Below are 16,194 nucleotides of genomic sequence, written 5' to 3' on the forward strand. Positions count from 1 at the left end.
GCAACATGCTGCGTGCATATAATGTGGTTTCTCTTTTTGTGCAATTCTAGGAGGCTCAAGTTGCATCAAAAATTACTCTAGTGTGCACCAACGCTAAAGGATTTGTCCTAATGATTGGGTCTGTATAGCTAGACATCCTTTTACAGTTGTTTTCAGTAAAAAAGCTTAGTTAAAGCAAACCTGATATAAGAGAATTGTGGGGGCTGCTGCTGTTGCCTCCATTTTCCATAATGCTACTTGCCTGGCTGTCTTACCCCCTTGGTTCCATTTTTTTAAGGGGGCTGACTCGAAACAAACAATGTACTCTTTCCAAACTTTCTTGATCTGCAAGGTGGTTCCTGGTTGGCTACATAGAAAAGATTGAAGCCCTTGCAGTATAACAGCCTGGCAACCAGCAATTTTAGATAGTCAGCAGTGGTGGCTACCTTATTTCTCTCATGATAGGGCTACTATCCCTGTGGTATACTTGAACATAAACTATGCAGGCACATGATTAGAGCACAGACTTTTGGGGGTGGTGGTGACGTAAAAGCTATGTGTAGCTGGGGAGAGGGGAATTAAAACAGTCCTGTTTCTTTGCAACCCAATTCTGGTTCCAGGACACGGTGTAAAAAGTCAACTAACATGAGTCAACTATAAAAAAAATAAAAATAAAACCCCATATATTGGCAGAAGAAAAGGAATGGGATTTTTAGGATGCCCAAGAAAATGTAATGGATATTACTTTTATCTGAAAGCGGACCGCCCACAGTAGATACCAGGGTTATGGCAGCTAGCTGCTTCCATACCAACGATATTCCACTTCAAAGAGCCCCCGTATAATAACAGAGGGTGGTCCGGAAGTGCTGAAGACCTGAAATTAACTTAACTTAAAGTGACGCCTGTGAAATCTTGAAGTCTATGAACCTCAAGTCGCCTTAAAGTGGTACCAAAGTAGTGCTGGGACAACATTGAAGTCGCTACGACTTGAAGTCTCTCGGATATGAATGGTACTCATTGGAAATCATATGGTATGACTTGTGCGACATTTGCAGTCACAAGTCGCACAAGTGTGAAAGGGGCCTTACTTTATAACGAAAGGAAAAATATAAACGTTTAGTTCAGATAAAAAAAAAAACACAAAGCAGCACATACTGTATATTGGAAGAAGAAAGGGAATTCGATTTTTAGGATGCCAAAGAAAATGTTATGGTCAGATATATAAAAATATTGATACAAAATATAAATAAAAAATCACAGTATCCTATAATAACAATCATACGGTCGCCAGCAGTAGCTTCATGCTCTACATGTTATACCAGGCAATGGCTCCCTCAGGAGACTTTCAATAAGCACTGCATAGTATGGTCACTATAGACAATGTGTTAGAAGATCAATATTCACTAAGCATAACAAATTTTAAACAAATCAAACCAAAATTACAATTTTGTGCAAATGCATTGGACCCAAGAATGTCCCCCTGTATCCCCACCTGAACTGTAAAACGTGTCTCCTCTATGGAGGTCACGACCCTGATGGAAAGGGATATATTGTGAGCTCAATCTAAAAAAAATCAACAAAAATTAACCAAGGGAGAATAAACATATTGTAACCTCAGAATACAGATTTCGTAACTAGTCAGTGGTGGACGATATCTTAGCAAATGGTTCTCCCAGATGGTTACCAAATTTGAAGGCGGACTTTCCCAGAGTGAACTTCCAAGCAGACACATATCCTAATCAATGACCAACGAACGGGAGAAAAACCATTCAGACCAACTTACTAGCTTCCAATATGAAAGTCCATACTACAACCCAAATATGTTTACCTTGAAAAGACTTGAAGCATCACATACTACTTGACCCACGACTCCACCGCTGCCATATCTGCAGAAAGGGGGATCCTTTTATTTCCCCTCCACCACCTTGGTGTCCAGAAATGACTACATGCGCAGGCGCGATAGTCATGCGGCGCTATGATGGAAAGTCTGGGCCTCTGGCTAAAAGAGCCCATGGCTGCCAACTCAATGCCCATTGTCCCAAGCCTAGTGTTGGCAGGTGGGTATCCAATCAAGGGAACACAATGAGCCAGTGGTGCCAACCCCACAAACACAACTGGAGAAAAACTCCCCATATGGTTGGCGGAGAGGACGCCCTGGGCGTCCATATGATCGCATATCTCTATATCAATGTGCCGATAAGTAACTAGATTCGGTTAGATATTGCCATCTAGTGGCCCACCATGGGAAAGACATTCCAATGAATGAAAATCGGGATATGGTAAAAAAAAAAAGAGAAATGAATACCTCTCCTCACATTAAAAAAAAAAGGGGTAAGGCCAAGGCAAGTACGAGTTACAAAACAAACATAATGTGCAATTTAATATACAGCAGGAAATGGTCATTAAATTATTGGGGTCCCAACAATGGATCCCAATTACAAAGCATTTTAGTTTTATCACAAAGACTTATCTACAAAGAGACTCATGACCCTAAAGAAAGGGTATATATTTATAGCTAATGGACTCGTTCAGTCCAGGATGTTTAGTAGCTAACAAGGTGTGGATCCATTTAGTTTCGCACTGTATAAGTCGTTTATCCACATCACCCACTCTGGTATATGCTCCAAAGCGAAAAACGTAATTTTGAACAGTGCAAAGCTATGATAGAGTCCCATATGTCAGCTAATCGAGGTCTCCATTCTTTCTTAGACCAGGGACACATTGTCCCTGACCCTATGAAAAAATGTTTTTAGTTTTGCCCACGTAGAAGGCCCTACATTCGCATTCCGTGAGATACACTACACCAATATTCTGTCAATCGAAATTTTGGTCTGTGCTGTGGTCTGTACTGCAGGGAGGATTCCCCCAGCCACCTTAACCGCTTGCCGACTGCCTCTCGCCAATATATGGCAGAAGGGCTCGTACAGGCAGAAATCGTGTACCTGTAAGTTGCCCTTTAAGAGGCAGCCAACGGGTGCACCCGCGGCAAGCTCTGCAAGTCGGGTTGTGGGTCCCACAGACTCAATCTCGTCACGGGGAGATACTAATATAAACAAGCATCTCCCCTTTTGCCTAGTGACAGTGTCACTGATCTCTGCCATGCTCTCCACAGTTAGAAACGCATCCCTAGGACACACTTAACCCCTACACTGCCACCTAGTGGTTAAACCCTTCGCTGCCAATGTAATTTACACAGGAATTGGTGCATTTGTATAGCACTGATTGCTGCATAAATGACAATGGTCCCAAAAATGTGTCAAAAATGTCTGTGTCCGCCAAAATGTTGCAGTCACAATAAAAATTTGCTGATCGCCCCCATTTAAATTTTTTTTTATAAAAATGCCATAAAACTATGCCCTGTTTTGTAAACTCTAATTTTTGTGCAAACCAATCAATAATCGCCTATTACGATTTTTTTAAATATGTAGAAGAATATGTATCGGTCTAAACGGAGGGAAAATTTTTTTTTCTTTTTTTTATATATTTTTGGGGGATATTTATTATAGCAAAAAGTAATAAAAAATGTGTTTTATTGTCGCTACTTTTTTGTTTATAGCGCAAAAAAAAACTGCTGGGGTGATCAAATGCCACCAAAAGAAATCTCTATTTGTTGGTAAAAAAAAAAAAGGACCCCAATTTTGTTTGGGAGCCACGTCGCACGACCACGCAATTGTTAGTTAAAACGACGCAGTGCTGAATCGCGAAAAGTGCTCTGGACAGGAAGGGGGTAAAGGTAAATTTTTCCAGGGCTGAAGTGGTTAAACATGTGTATGGAAGTATCGGTTCACTTTTTTTTTTTTTTTTATTCGCTCACTGGCTGAATGAAGAAGAAAAAAAATGTTTTTTTGGCCAGCTTATAAAACATTTTGGAGTTTGGGTAATTTTATAACATCGGATTGTAAAAACAAAATCTGCTTATAAACTTCTAATTGTTTTTCTCTGGCAGTGTGAAGTGGTATGTAGTATAGTGGCCTATTACAATGTTTAACAGGTTTGTACATATTGTACAGCTGCTTGTTTGTACCTGTAGGGGGACATATGTGATCCTCTGATTCATAATGGTTCTTATTGAAAAAGCACAGCTCTTCCAAGTAACTGCGCTTGATAACTTGATGATTTTTGTGGAAGTGATTGATGTTAAACCCATGTTATTATGTGCCATCTGTTTGTGCTGGATAAATATGCATTTTGCAAGTTTCAACAATGTTCAAATTATAACTCTTAAGATGAAAATACATTTTGTCCTGATTACCTTGAAGTACCTGGCGACACTTTTTTTTTCTTTTTTGAGAGGTTTATAACTTTGTGTGCATTTATCAGTTGAGTGTTACATATGTTTTAACCTTGCCTGTGAAGTTATACACATTTTAGTTCCTTTAACTATCTTTCAGCTGCATGTTTCTCCTAAGCTATAATTCTTTTCTGCTTTCTACGGTAGTTACTGGAGACAAACAGTAAAATAGGAATTTACCTCGAAATTTGATATGCATATATCAAACTTTTTTCAATAAAAGCTCTCGCACACTCATGTCCATATTGGGCCCAAAGTGTCAATATTTTGCGTGGCCACCATTATTTTCCAGCACTGCCTTAACAAGACAGGTTCAAATCTTAACAGGCTTCGCCATGGTCAACCAAAGAAGTTGAGTGCACATGGGCATGGAGTTTACCAGAGCTTCAGAGTTTGCCACTGGTATCCTCTTCAACTCCTCCATGACGACATCACAGAGCTGGCAGATGTTGGAGACCTTGCTTTCCTCCACAGATGCTCAATAGCGGTTAGGTTTAGAGACATACTTGGCCAGTCCTTCACCTTTACCCTCAGCTTCTTTAGCAAGGCAGTGGTCGTCTTGGAGGTGTGTTTGGGGTCGTTATCGTGTTGGAATACTGCCCGTTGGCCCAGTCGCCGAAGGGAGCGAATCATGCTCTGCTTCAGTATGTCACAGTTCATGTTGGTATTCATGGCTCCCTCAATGAACTGTAGCTCCCCAGTGCCGGCACCACTCATGCAGCTCCAGACCATGAAACTCCCACCACCATGTTTGACTGTAGGCAAGACACACTTGTCTTTGTACACCTCACCGGGTTTCCTCAACACACGCTTGACACCATCTGGACCAAATAAGTTTATCTTGGTCTCCTCAGACTACAGGACATGCAAACTTCATTCAGCAAACTGTTTGCAGGCTTTCTTGTGCATCATCTTTAGAAGATGCTTCCTTCTGGGACAACAGCCATGTAGAGTTTGGCGTATGATCTGAGCACTGACAGGCTGACCCTCCACTTCAACCTCTGCAACAATGCTGGCAGCACTCATACATCTATTTTCCAAACACAGCCTCTGGATATGAGGCTGAGCACGTGCACTCAACTTCTTTGGTTGACCATGGCGAGGCCTGTTCTGATTTGAACCTGTCTTGTTAAACCGCTGTGTGGTTTTGGCCACCATGCTGCAGCTCAGTTTCAGGGTCCTGTCAAGCTTCCTATAGCCTAGGCCAATGATGTCGAACTTTGGCGCCCCAGATGTTTTGGAACTACATTTCCCATCATGCTCATGCACTCTGCAGTGTAGTTGAGCATCGTGGGAAATTTAGTTCCAAAACATCTGGGGTGCCAAGGTTCGCCATCACTGGCCTAGGCCATCTTTATGTAGAGCAACAATTAGTTTTTTCAGATCCTCAGAGTTCTTTGCCATGAGGTCCCATGTTGAAATTCCAGTGACCAGTATGAAAGAGTGAGAGTGATAACACCAAATTTAACACACCTGCTCCATATTCATACCTAAAACCTTGTAACACAAACGAGTCACATGACACCAGAGAGGGAAAATGGCCAATTGTGCCCAATTTGGACATTTCCACTTAGGAGTGTACTCACTTTTGTTGCCAGCGGTTTAGACATTGATGGCTTAGGTTTTTAGGATTTTGAGGGGACTGCAAATTTACTCTGTTATACGAGCTGTACATTCACTACTTTACATTGTAGCAAAGTGTTATTTCTTCAGTGTTGTCGCATGAAAAGATATAATAAAATATTTATAAAAATGTGAGATACTGTATATCATAAAAATGTGTATGTATAAACTAAGGAGGCGTAGGCTTTATTTTAATTGTTTTGGAACCAGATCTATATCTATTTCTAGTTTTACTTTTGTCCTGTATTAAGTTAAATAAGTAAGAAATAGGTCTGAGAAAATTACGGCTTGGAGCAAATAACGTCAAACATTTTCATTTGAGTTGGCTTAGCCGTTCCCTAAATCCTTTAAGCATCCTGTCAGTCGAGCAAGGTCCATAAATGTAGTGTAGCTACCTGTAATCTCCCTAAACACTGACTCCGTTACAGGAGGAAATAAGGTTATGGCAAGAAAATCAAAAAGCTTTTTTATCAACTAGGTCATATCTTTATTAAAGATTACAGGCTCTTGCTCATGGGCTGCCTGAGCCATTTCAGTTTCCTCCATCCATCCAGGCAGTGCAGGTGCAGTGTACAACAGTTCATTAAAGCCTAACTCCATGTTTTAGTGAAGCTATTTCCTTCACTAGGACATGCAGTGGCTGTTAGCACTTCATGAGCTGTATGTAGCCTCAATTCTGTGAGATTGTGATCATTGGCCAGCTTCCCTTCATCAGCCACTTATAGGCAGCCTTATATTCAGAAAATTAAGTTTCCTGTGAATGGCTGAGCAAACTCTATTTTGTTCCAGGAGCAGCACGGGAAGTCGCCATCCTGGTGCAGGAACACATCGCTCTATACTCCTATCTGAGGTTACATACAGCACTGACAGCCGCTGCACGTGTTGGTGAAGGAAATCGTTTGTTTGGACCAGCCTTTATTTTTATTTTTTCACTTAAACTAGGACACTGGGCAGGAACTAGATGTGCTCCTTATCTATTGATGACCTGAGGAGTTAGGATGCTGGTTGCTGGCCCACACTGTGCCCACGGTTATAGTTCTGCCCAATAAAAACCTGTGGCTTTGTTATAATTTGTAGGCTAATTTGAGGCAATATTTTGGCATTTTGCCACAATACCCAAGGGTGACACAGTACCCTAGTTGCATTAGGCTGTTCTAGGCTATATTGCTGTGTGGAAGGAATTGCCAAATTATTTAGCAGACTGTTGCATTTGGATATTTGCATAAAAACTGTAAAGCAGCAACAGCGGGACTATAACCTGAGAAGTTTGAGCCCTGGTTCACACTGATGAGGTACAGTAAATGCAGCAATATTCCTGTGCGTTTCCCGTACTTCATAGCTATCGCACTTGTGTTTATGCGATCTGCTGCAGGATATAAAGCAGGGCGCAAAATGCAGTGTGTTTGCCTGAATAGGAACGCATTGGGTGTTTACATCCTGTTCCAGTGCAAATCACAACCACACAGAATTGCATGTGATTTGCACAAGAATATGGTGCGATTCCTGTGCGAATTGCGTGCAGCATGAACCAGGGCTGAAAGTAATTTTAAACTGATTTCTCAAAACACTATATATAATTTTTTTTTTTTTTCTCTTTGCAGCTTAACAAAATAAACAAAGTGAATACTCTTTCGTTAGACATGGTTTGGAACTGTAAAATACTGATCAAGGAAAGAGCTGTGGTTTTAAAACTTATGAACAGATGTGAGGAGATTTCCCAGAAATTGGTGAAGCAGGTGACACATATCACTGAAGATGGAGAAAGCGGGTGGAATGTGAAGCAACCATCTATGCTGTCTGAGAGGTATGTTGAGACTTGACAGGGTTTTTATTTTAGCAATGTCGATAACATTCCACCACCTTAAGTTAGATGTAGGTTTTGACTTAAAGTGGGGACCTATCGGACCATGAGTAAATAAACAAATTGATAGCCATCTTAAAATCAGAATGCAAGGGAGGTGGTGTTCATCTCCAAAGTGAGATGAGCATGGCTAATGTGATATATATTTTTTTTTTTTTATCGCTTGATCAATAAATAAGCATTTCTAGGTAAACCGATTCCAAAACAAATCTGTCATTATTCTGTGGAAGCTGTGTCTGAAAAAGGCAAACAAAATAGTCACCTGTATTGACTCCTGGATCGCTGCAGCTTATCTTAACCTTGTTACTGACTTACTATACCTTGTTTTGCACGGTTATCCGTGTAGTGGCAGCCATCTTGGTGAAGGTAAGCTATTGTTTTATGTCAAAGCTGCACCCCAGATCAAGGGTATAGTCAATAAGCATCAGGGAAGGTGCATAAATAACATATCCACAGAAAGAATGAAGCAGTGAGATGCCTGTACTGCAACTTTCTCTTCAGCAACTGTACTGCAACTTTCTCTTCAGCAAAGGAACAGTGAGCAGCACAGCAGTGACAGCACCACATTTCTTGAGATCAGTAGTCAGAGGCAGCAGTGCTATTAGATAACTTCCCACTGTATACAGCTATGGAGCTTAACCACTTAAGGACCGCCACATGTAAATGTACGTCGGCACAATGGCACCGACAGGCACAAGCACGTACATGTACGTGCTTGCCTTCCAGCGGGTGGGGGGTCCGTTTTGCTTCAGGAGCGATCCGGGATGAGGGGATGGCCGTTGGTTTCTGGCCATCCCCTCTTGATAGCTCCTGGCGAATGAGAAGCTTCCCCTGCCTGTGTTGCGTAAACACAGGCAGGGGGGAAGTGATGTCATTCCCCTCGGGGCGGTCTTTTTGAGCGGACTGTGAGGAGAACAGAGATCGTAAGTGCACCAACACTACACTGACACGTAGGTACACATAGGCACACAAATCACCCCCCTCCCAGTCACAGTGTCACTGATTGCAGTGATCATTTATTTACTGATCACTGCATTTAGTGTCAGTTGTGACAGTAAAAAGTGTCAGGGCAGTTAGTGTTAGGTCCAGGGTAGCCCCCCTAATAAAGGTTTAAGCCCCTAGAGTTGACCCTTTCACCCCCTTTTGCCAGTGTCACTAAGCGGTCGTTTTTCTGATCGCTGCATTAGTGTCATTGGTGCCGCTAGGTAGCTAGTTATTTTTTATGTTCACTGCCAGGTTTTTATAGAGTTGGGTACCCCCATATACTACCTAATAAAGATTTTATCCCCCTGATTGCCCCTAGAGTTAACCCTTTCACCAGCGATCACCGTATAAGTGTTACGGGTGACTCTGGTTAGTTTGCTTTTTATAGCATCAGGGCACCCACCATTTATTACCCAATAAAGGTTTAACCCCCTGATCACCCGGCGGGTGATATCAATTAGATTTTAGGGTCAGGGTCTGCGTCGCCCCCGGCAGCGCTTGGTTAGTGCCTGTACCGCTAACACCCACGCACAAAGCATACACCTCCCGTAGTGGTATAGAATCTGAACAGATCAATATCTGATCTGATCAGATCTATACCAGCGTCCCCAGCAGTTTAGGGTTCCAAAAAAACGCATTGTTAACGAGATCAGCCCAGATACCTGCTAGCACCTGTGTTTTGCCCCTCCGCCCAGCCCACCCAAGTGCAGTATCGATCGATCACTGTCACTTACAAAACACTTAACCCATAACTGCAGCGTTCGCAGAGTCGGGCCTGATCCCTGCGATCACTAACAGTTTTTTTTGGTAGCGTTTTTATATTTACATTCTGAAGGCAGTGCTTGTTTTTTGGGGTCCTGTGCGTGGCTAGGCTCCCAAAAAGTCCCTCACATGTGGTATCCCCATACTCGGGAGAAGCAGCAGAATTTATTTTGGGGTGTAATTTCACTTATGCTCATAGCATGTGAGCAATATATCATTTAGTGACAACTTTGTGCAAAAAAAAATTTAATTGGAATATTCCTGCAACTTGTGGCAAAATTTAAAATATTTCATGGACTCAACATGCCTCTCAGTAAATAGCTTGGGGTGTCTACTTTCCAAAATGGGGTCATTTGGGGGGGTTTTGTGCTATTTTGGCATTTTATGGCCTTCGAAACTGTGATAGGTAGTGAGGAGGGAAATCAAAAATTTGCACCCTTAGAAATCCTGAAGGCAATGATTGGTTTTCAGGGTGCCGTACGCGGCTAGACTCCCAAAAAGTCCCACATATGTGGTATCCCCGTACTCAGGAGAAGCAGCAGAGAATATATTTTGGAGTGCAATTCCACATATAACTATGGCATGTGTGAGCAATATATCATTTAGTGACAACTTTGTCAATTTTTTTCTTTTGTCATTATTCAATCACTTGGGACAAAAAAAAAATATTCAATGGGCACAACATGCCCCTCAGCAATTTCCTTGGGGTATCTACTTTCCAAAATGGGGTCATTTGGGGGGGGGGGGGTTGTACTGCCCTGCCATTTTAGCACCTCAAGAAATTAGATAGGCAGTCATAAATTAAAAGCTGTGTAAATTCCAGAAAATGTACTCTAGTTTGTAGGCGCTATAACTTTTGCGCAAACCAATAAATATACGCTTATTGACATTTTTTTTTACTAAAGACATGTGGCTGAATACATTTTGGCCTAAATGTATGACTAAAATTTAGTTTATTAGATTTTTCTTATAACAAGAAGTAGAAAATTATCTTTTTTTTTTTTTTAAACATTTTCAGTCTTTCCTTTTATATCGTAAAAAATCAATATCGCAGAGGCAATCAAATACCATCAAAAGAAAGCTCTATTTGTGGGAAGAAAAGGCCGTAAATTTCGTTTGGGTACAACATTGCATGACTGCGCAATTCAGCGCAAAGCAGTGCAGTGCGAAATTGTAAAAAGGTCCTTAGGCTGACAATTGGTCCGGGCCTTAAGTGGTTAAAGTACAAGAATGGAATGCAAGACAAAAGTTTGCTTTTTTTTCAGGGTACTTATTAAGTTAATTTAACTTTGCTCTGTGTTTCCTGTAAGATAATTTTTCACTTTTTTTCCCACTTGCATTCAGGCCCATTTAGGTGATTAGTTCAAATAGAACTAATGCTTTAGTTTTGAATGGTTTGTTAATTGTACATTACAGGGCACTATCCAGAGACCTAGGGTTATGTGGCCATCTTTATGAGATTTGGATACTAGCACAATAGCTGTAAGACAAGACAGCCCAGTATAACCTGCCTACATTTTTGCTGGTGTCCTTAGGAGATGGTTGTATTTGCTCTATTCTAAGAGAAGCAGACCATTTTTTTTATCAAGATTTTTCTTTTAGCAAACTTTCTGAATCGGTTGACCCTTGCATAACCTTGGAGGCCATCCCCATGTCCCACTAGGAGGAAGAAGCAGGTTGGGCCTCCTGTAATGAGTTTTGCACACTGAACACTGCAATGGGCGCACACATTTCTTGGTACCTTTAGGCTCCATTCACATCTATACATGTTGCTTTTTAGCGTTTTCTGTAGTCCTTTTTGCGTTTTTTTTTTTTTTTTTTTTTGTTTTTTTTTCTTTTAGGACTTTACCACGATTTGCATTTTTGTGTTTTTGGATTTTTTTTGGCATATTTGTTGGGCAGATTTATAAACATAAATCGCAGCAAAAACACACTACATGCTTTTCTGCTGCTTCTCTATTGAACCAAAAAATCTGCGTTTTTTATTTATTTTTGAAAAAAAAAATGTATTGGTTTAAAGAGGATACAGCATATAATAAAGAAAAATGGTTATAATCATAGCAAAATAACCGATGGAGACCAGCAAGGTTTTGTGATGTTTCCTGATTGGTGTGGCATATGACTAATACTGCCCTATTTACCCCAATGGGATCAAACTGTAAACAAGGCCTATAGAAGTAGAGAACATGTATCATATCATTCCTACTTAAGAAGCGAATAACCTTTGTATAGGAAGAAGTCCGTTTATACTAAACGGTCTTCCAAACTATTTTTGGAAAGAGAGAATGTTATCGGTACCTAAGGGTGTAGATAAGTTTCAGTAGATTAGAAGCTTTTGGCTGGATGATCCAATTATACCAATATTTCATAAACACATTTGTGTTATTTTTTCATGGCTAGCATTCATTCGTAATGAGCTTGTTTATTCAGTCTCGCAATAACTTCGGCGAGATTGGGAGCTTATATTGATTTCCACAATTTGGTTTTTGCAAGTCTTGCGGCTATGAGGATGTTGGCTACTATTATTTTGTATTGTGGTGGGGAAAGTGAATTAATATTTAGAAGGGCCATTGCTGGTGTGAGTTTGAGTAGGTTACCCATTGGGGAGGCAATAAATGTCGGTACAGAATTCCAGAGGCTATTGATGCAAAATTCCGTAAGCTAAAACTTTTTTTAAAAAATCTGTGTTTTATGTTTAAAAAAAGTCCCTGACCCTTTCCAAAAATGCAAAGGCACAAAACTGCATTGATGTGAACATGTTCCATAGGATACTATGTTAAAAATGTCCTGTATTTCTACAAAAGGGAAAAACGCATTGGTGTGAATTGAGACTTAGGTGAAACGCATGTGAAAGCTGCTGAGTGCTTGTACATGGCCCACCTCACCACCTGTCCCCTGGACCCTGTCCCCTCACAATTACTGTGACTACATTCCTATGCTCCCTAACCCACATCTTCAACCTCTCCTTCTCCTACCGCCACCTTTCCTTCACCGCTCAAACATGCACTGCTTACCCCCATACTTAAAAAAAAAAAAAAAAAACCCTCACTAGACCCCAACTGTTGATCCATCTCCCTGCTCCCATTTGCCTCCAAGCTCATCGAACACTTTGTCCATGACCGAATGAGTCGCTACCTCACGAACAACAACCTTCTCGACCCCCTACAGTCTGGCTTCCGCCCACAACATTCCACTGAAACTGCCCTACTAAAATTCACCAGTGGCCTACTGACTGCTAAAACCAATGGTCATTACTCCATACTCATACTCTTAGAACTCTCTGCTGCCTTCGACGCAGTTAACTTACCTGCTCCTTCTCTGCAAACTACACTCCCTTGGCCTCTGTGATTCTGCTTTATCCTGGTTCTCCTACTTTGGTTTACTTTCAGTGTCACTACTCCATCTCCTCCGCACCGCTCCTCTTCCTCTCTCTGTCGGGGTACCCCAAGTCCTCTGTTCTATTCTCGCTCTACATCTCTTCCCTGTGCCAGTTGATACCTCCCATGGCTTCCAATACCACCTATACGCAGATGACACCCAAATCTATCTCTCCACTCTTCAGCTCACCCCCTCGATCTCTTCACAGATCTCAAACTTACTGAATGACATATAGGTATGGATGTCGCATCACTTTCTCAACTCAAACTCAGTCTTTCTAAAACAGAGCTTGTTATTACCTCCTTCTTGGTCCTCTCCTCACCCCCCCAGGACTTTACCATTAAGATTAACAGCACAACCATTGGTCCCTCCACACATGCCAGGGTGCTGGGTTTAAGTCTTGACACTGACCTCTCCTTCAGCCCCCACATCCAATCACTGGCTAAATCCTGCCGCCTTAACCTCTGCAACATCTTCGGAATCCGACCCTTCCTGACTGACACCACAAAGCAACTTATTCACTCCTTGATTATTTCACTCCTTGATTATTTCCGGCCTTGACTAATACAACACTCTCCTTAATGTCCTACCCTTACACAGGCTATCCCCCCTTCAGTATATTAATGCTGCTGCTAGACTAATGCACCTCACCAATCGATACTTAACTGCTGCCCCTCTGCCAATTCCTTCACTGGCTTCCCCTACCCCACCATATAAAATTCAAAATGCTAACCACAACATACAAGGCCATCCACAACATTGCCCCCAGCTACATCACCAATCTCATCTGCAGATATCGTTCAACTCATCCCCTCCGCTCCTACCAGGACCTCCTGCTCTCTAGCTCCCTTGTTACCTCCTCCCATGCTCGCCTTCAGGACTTCTCCAGAGCCTCTCCCATCCTCTGGAACTCCCTGCCCCGGTATATCCAATCGGCCCCTTACCTGTCCACCTTTTAGGAGATCCCTAAAAACTCATTCAGTTGACTCCTATCCCACAACAACCCCATCAAATCATTCCCTTTCCCGATTACCTTTTGTACCACCACCCCCTCCCTTTAGAATGTAAACTCTGAGCAGGGCCCTCCTGTCCCTTCTGTATAGAACTGTACTGTAATTGTGCTGTCACCCCTCTACATTGTAAAGCACTGCTTAAACTGTTGGCGATATATAAATCGTGTATAATATCGGGAAGCTGTGAGTGCACACCTAGCCTCAACTTTTTTTCCCCAAGGGGTTAACAAAGATTGACTTGCTGCATCACTTTTTGACACAGTCCAACAGTGTAGTGCAAAACCATTTTTGAGTTGGTGGGAAAATTGTCTAATTTGCCTAAAGCATATCTATGATCAAAATTTAAAACCGTATACAGAATTTATTTCTAGCCTACTCCTATTACTCTGAATGATTTTTAAGTTTAGTTTGTGACGATAACCACATAATTTCTTGAATTCTGTGACACATGTTCACTGTGCCCTGTTGATAGGCATTGCTGTGAAACAGAATTTGTCTGCCTTCTGAACTACAGAGGTGGGAGAGGAGAAGTTTCAGCAGGCACAGCCTGTACAGTAATCACATTTTTCAGGCAGCAAGGTACCATGGAATATGTAGTCTTTAGATTTTAAAAGTAAACCACATAGAGGAAGCTGCAAAGCATTAAAATAATCCAGGAAGTTGTGAGAGAGATGGCCAGCCATATTTTTATGTTGAATTATCAAAACAACAATTGTATGTATTGCAATTACGATGCTGATATCCTAAAATGAAAGTGTATAGGGGGGCATGGCTTGACGGCTCGAGCTGATGGCTGCTTAGATCCACAGCTCCACAGTAAACCCAGCTTCAGAAACACCACAGTGGCTCCAGAAAAGGTATTACCTGCCCACCGAGTAGCTCAGACACCCCAGCAGCCTGGGACCACCATGTCCAAATGGAGGAAAAAACAGTAGGCCTCCGAAAAAGCTTACAGCTTTCTTCACCCAGTCAGGTTTGACAATCGGCCAAGATTGCGGGGTGCTGAAATGTCAGCACGGCTCTCTTCAGCTCCCTCCAGTCAGAGCCTCACACATCAACAGGGATCCCCGTGCTCTCCTGAACCGACTGGTGAGTGTTCTCTACACAACTCACCCACCACCTCCAGCTCTGCCAAATCCAGGCTCAAAACGGAAGAGCCTGAGCAAACAAAGCCTGCCACAGCCCTCTGTCTGTCCTTTCTCCCTCCACCACAGCAATCCTCAGTGCTGGATGCATTTCCTGCCTCAGATCAGCCCCCGTCTGAAAATACAGTGAAGAGCATGCTGCTCTGAGGCAGACATTATACACTGACCTATCTACTGCAATCTCATCACTATCTACAACTGTTACTTAGCATGACCAAAGCATTAGGTTTATAGAAACTAAAATGGGAGATCTATTCTCTGCACATGATGAGCTGGTTGATGGATTTGCAGGTCATGAAGATGAACTTCAACAAATTAACCTTAAGCTCCCAGACCTGGAGGATCACTCCAGGCAAAACAATATCAAGTTCCGTAATGTCCCAGAATCGATCTAACAAACAGAACTAGTACAATACTTAGTCCCTTATGCGCACATTGCTGCCTGACATAACAAGACATGACATGGAAATCGTCAGGGCACACAGGCTCCCCAAACTTCCATTTCATCCAGCTTTCACACCTAGGGATGTACTGGCCTATATCTGCTTTTTCACAGTTAGAGAGGGTCATGTACGCAGCAAAACATACAGCGAGGCTACCCGATCCTTTCACTACAGTTGCTATTTACGCTGATTTATCCAATGCAACCATGGACAATCGCGGACAGCTGGCGACTATAACTAAAGCTCTTCAAAATCATAAAATTCCCTATAAATGGGGCTTCCCCACCAAACTGCTTGATACACACCAAAACAAAACTTATGCAGTGAGGACACTCCTTGCGGGACTTAAATTTCCGAGGACCTGCCACATCATTCCAGAAGAAGCTTCTTCTGACCAACTTCCATCCCTCATGGTAACCGGGGGGGGGGGGGGGGGGGGCTTATCAAGATCCCTGAAGAAACATAGAAAAACCTTCTCTGCACAAACCCCACCAAATGGATGGGAACCTGCAGCACTTTTATCCAGAACACGCCTGCCTTATAAGTGGTTCCTGACCCAACTAATAGTGGACTGCTTCCCCCTGCTTCTTTGCAGTTGTTTCTGCACATTGAATGGGTGTCTCCCTTTTGTTCCTGGGCTCTTTTTTTTTAAATAAAGACTCCCCATCTAAACCCAGCACCAGCTAATCTCCTACCGCCGAACCATTTCCTGATT

The 16,194-nt window shown here is 42.2% G+C and overlaps 1 protein-coding gene across 1 annotated transcript in view; it reads left to right on the plus strand.

The window, feature by feature from the left end:
* Nucleotides 1-16,194, plus strand: part of SMARCAD1 (SNF2 related chromatin remodeling ATPase with DExD box 1) — a 199,172-nt gene that overhangs the window by 128,654 nt on the left and 54,324 nt on the right. Inside the window, exon 10 of the mRNA XM_077476560.1 lies at nt 7,495-7,697. Coding sequence (XP_077332686.1) covers nt 7,495-7,697 — 203 coding nt within the window. The remainder of the gene's footprint in view (nt 1-7,494; nt 7,698-16,194) is intronic.

Source organism: Lithobates pipiens, unplaced genomic scaffold (genome assembly GCF_037356315.1).
Source record: "Lithobates pipiens isolate NorthernLeopardFrog02 unplaced genomic scaffold, aLitPip1_a1.2 Scaffold_13, whole genome shotgun sequence".
Lineage (NCBI taxonomy): Eukaryota > Metazoa > Chordata > Amphibia > Anura > Ranidae > Lithobates > Lithobates pipiens.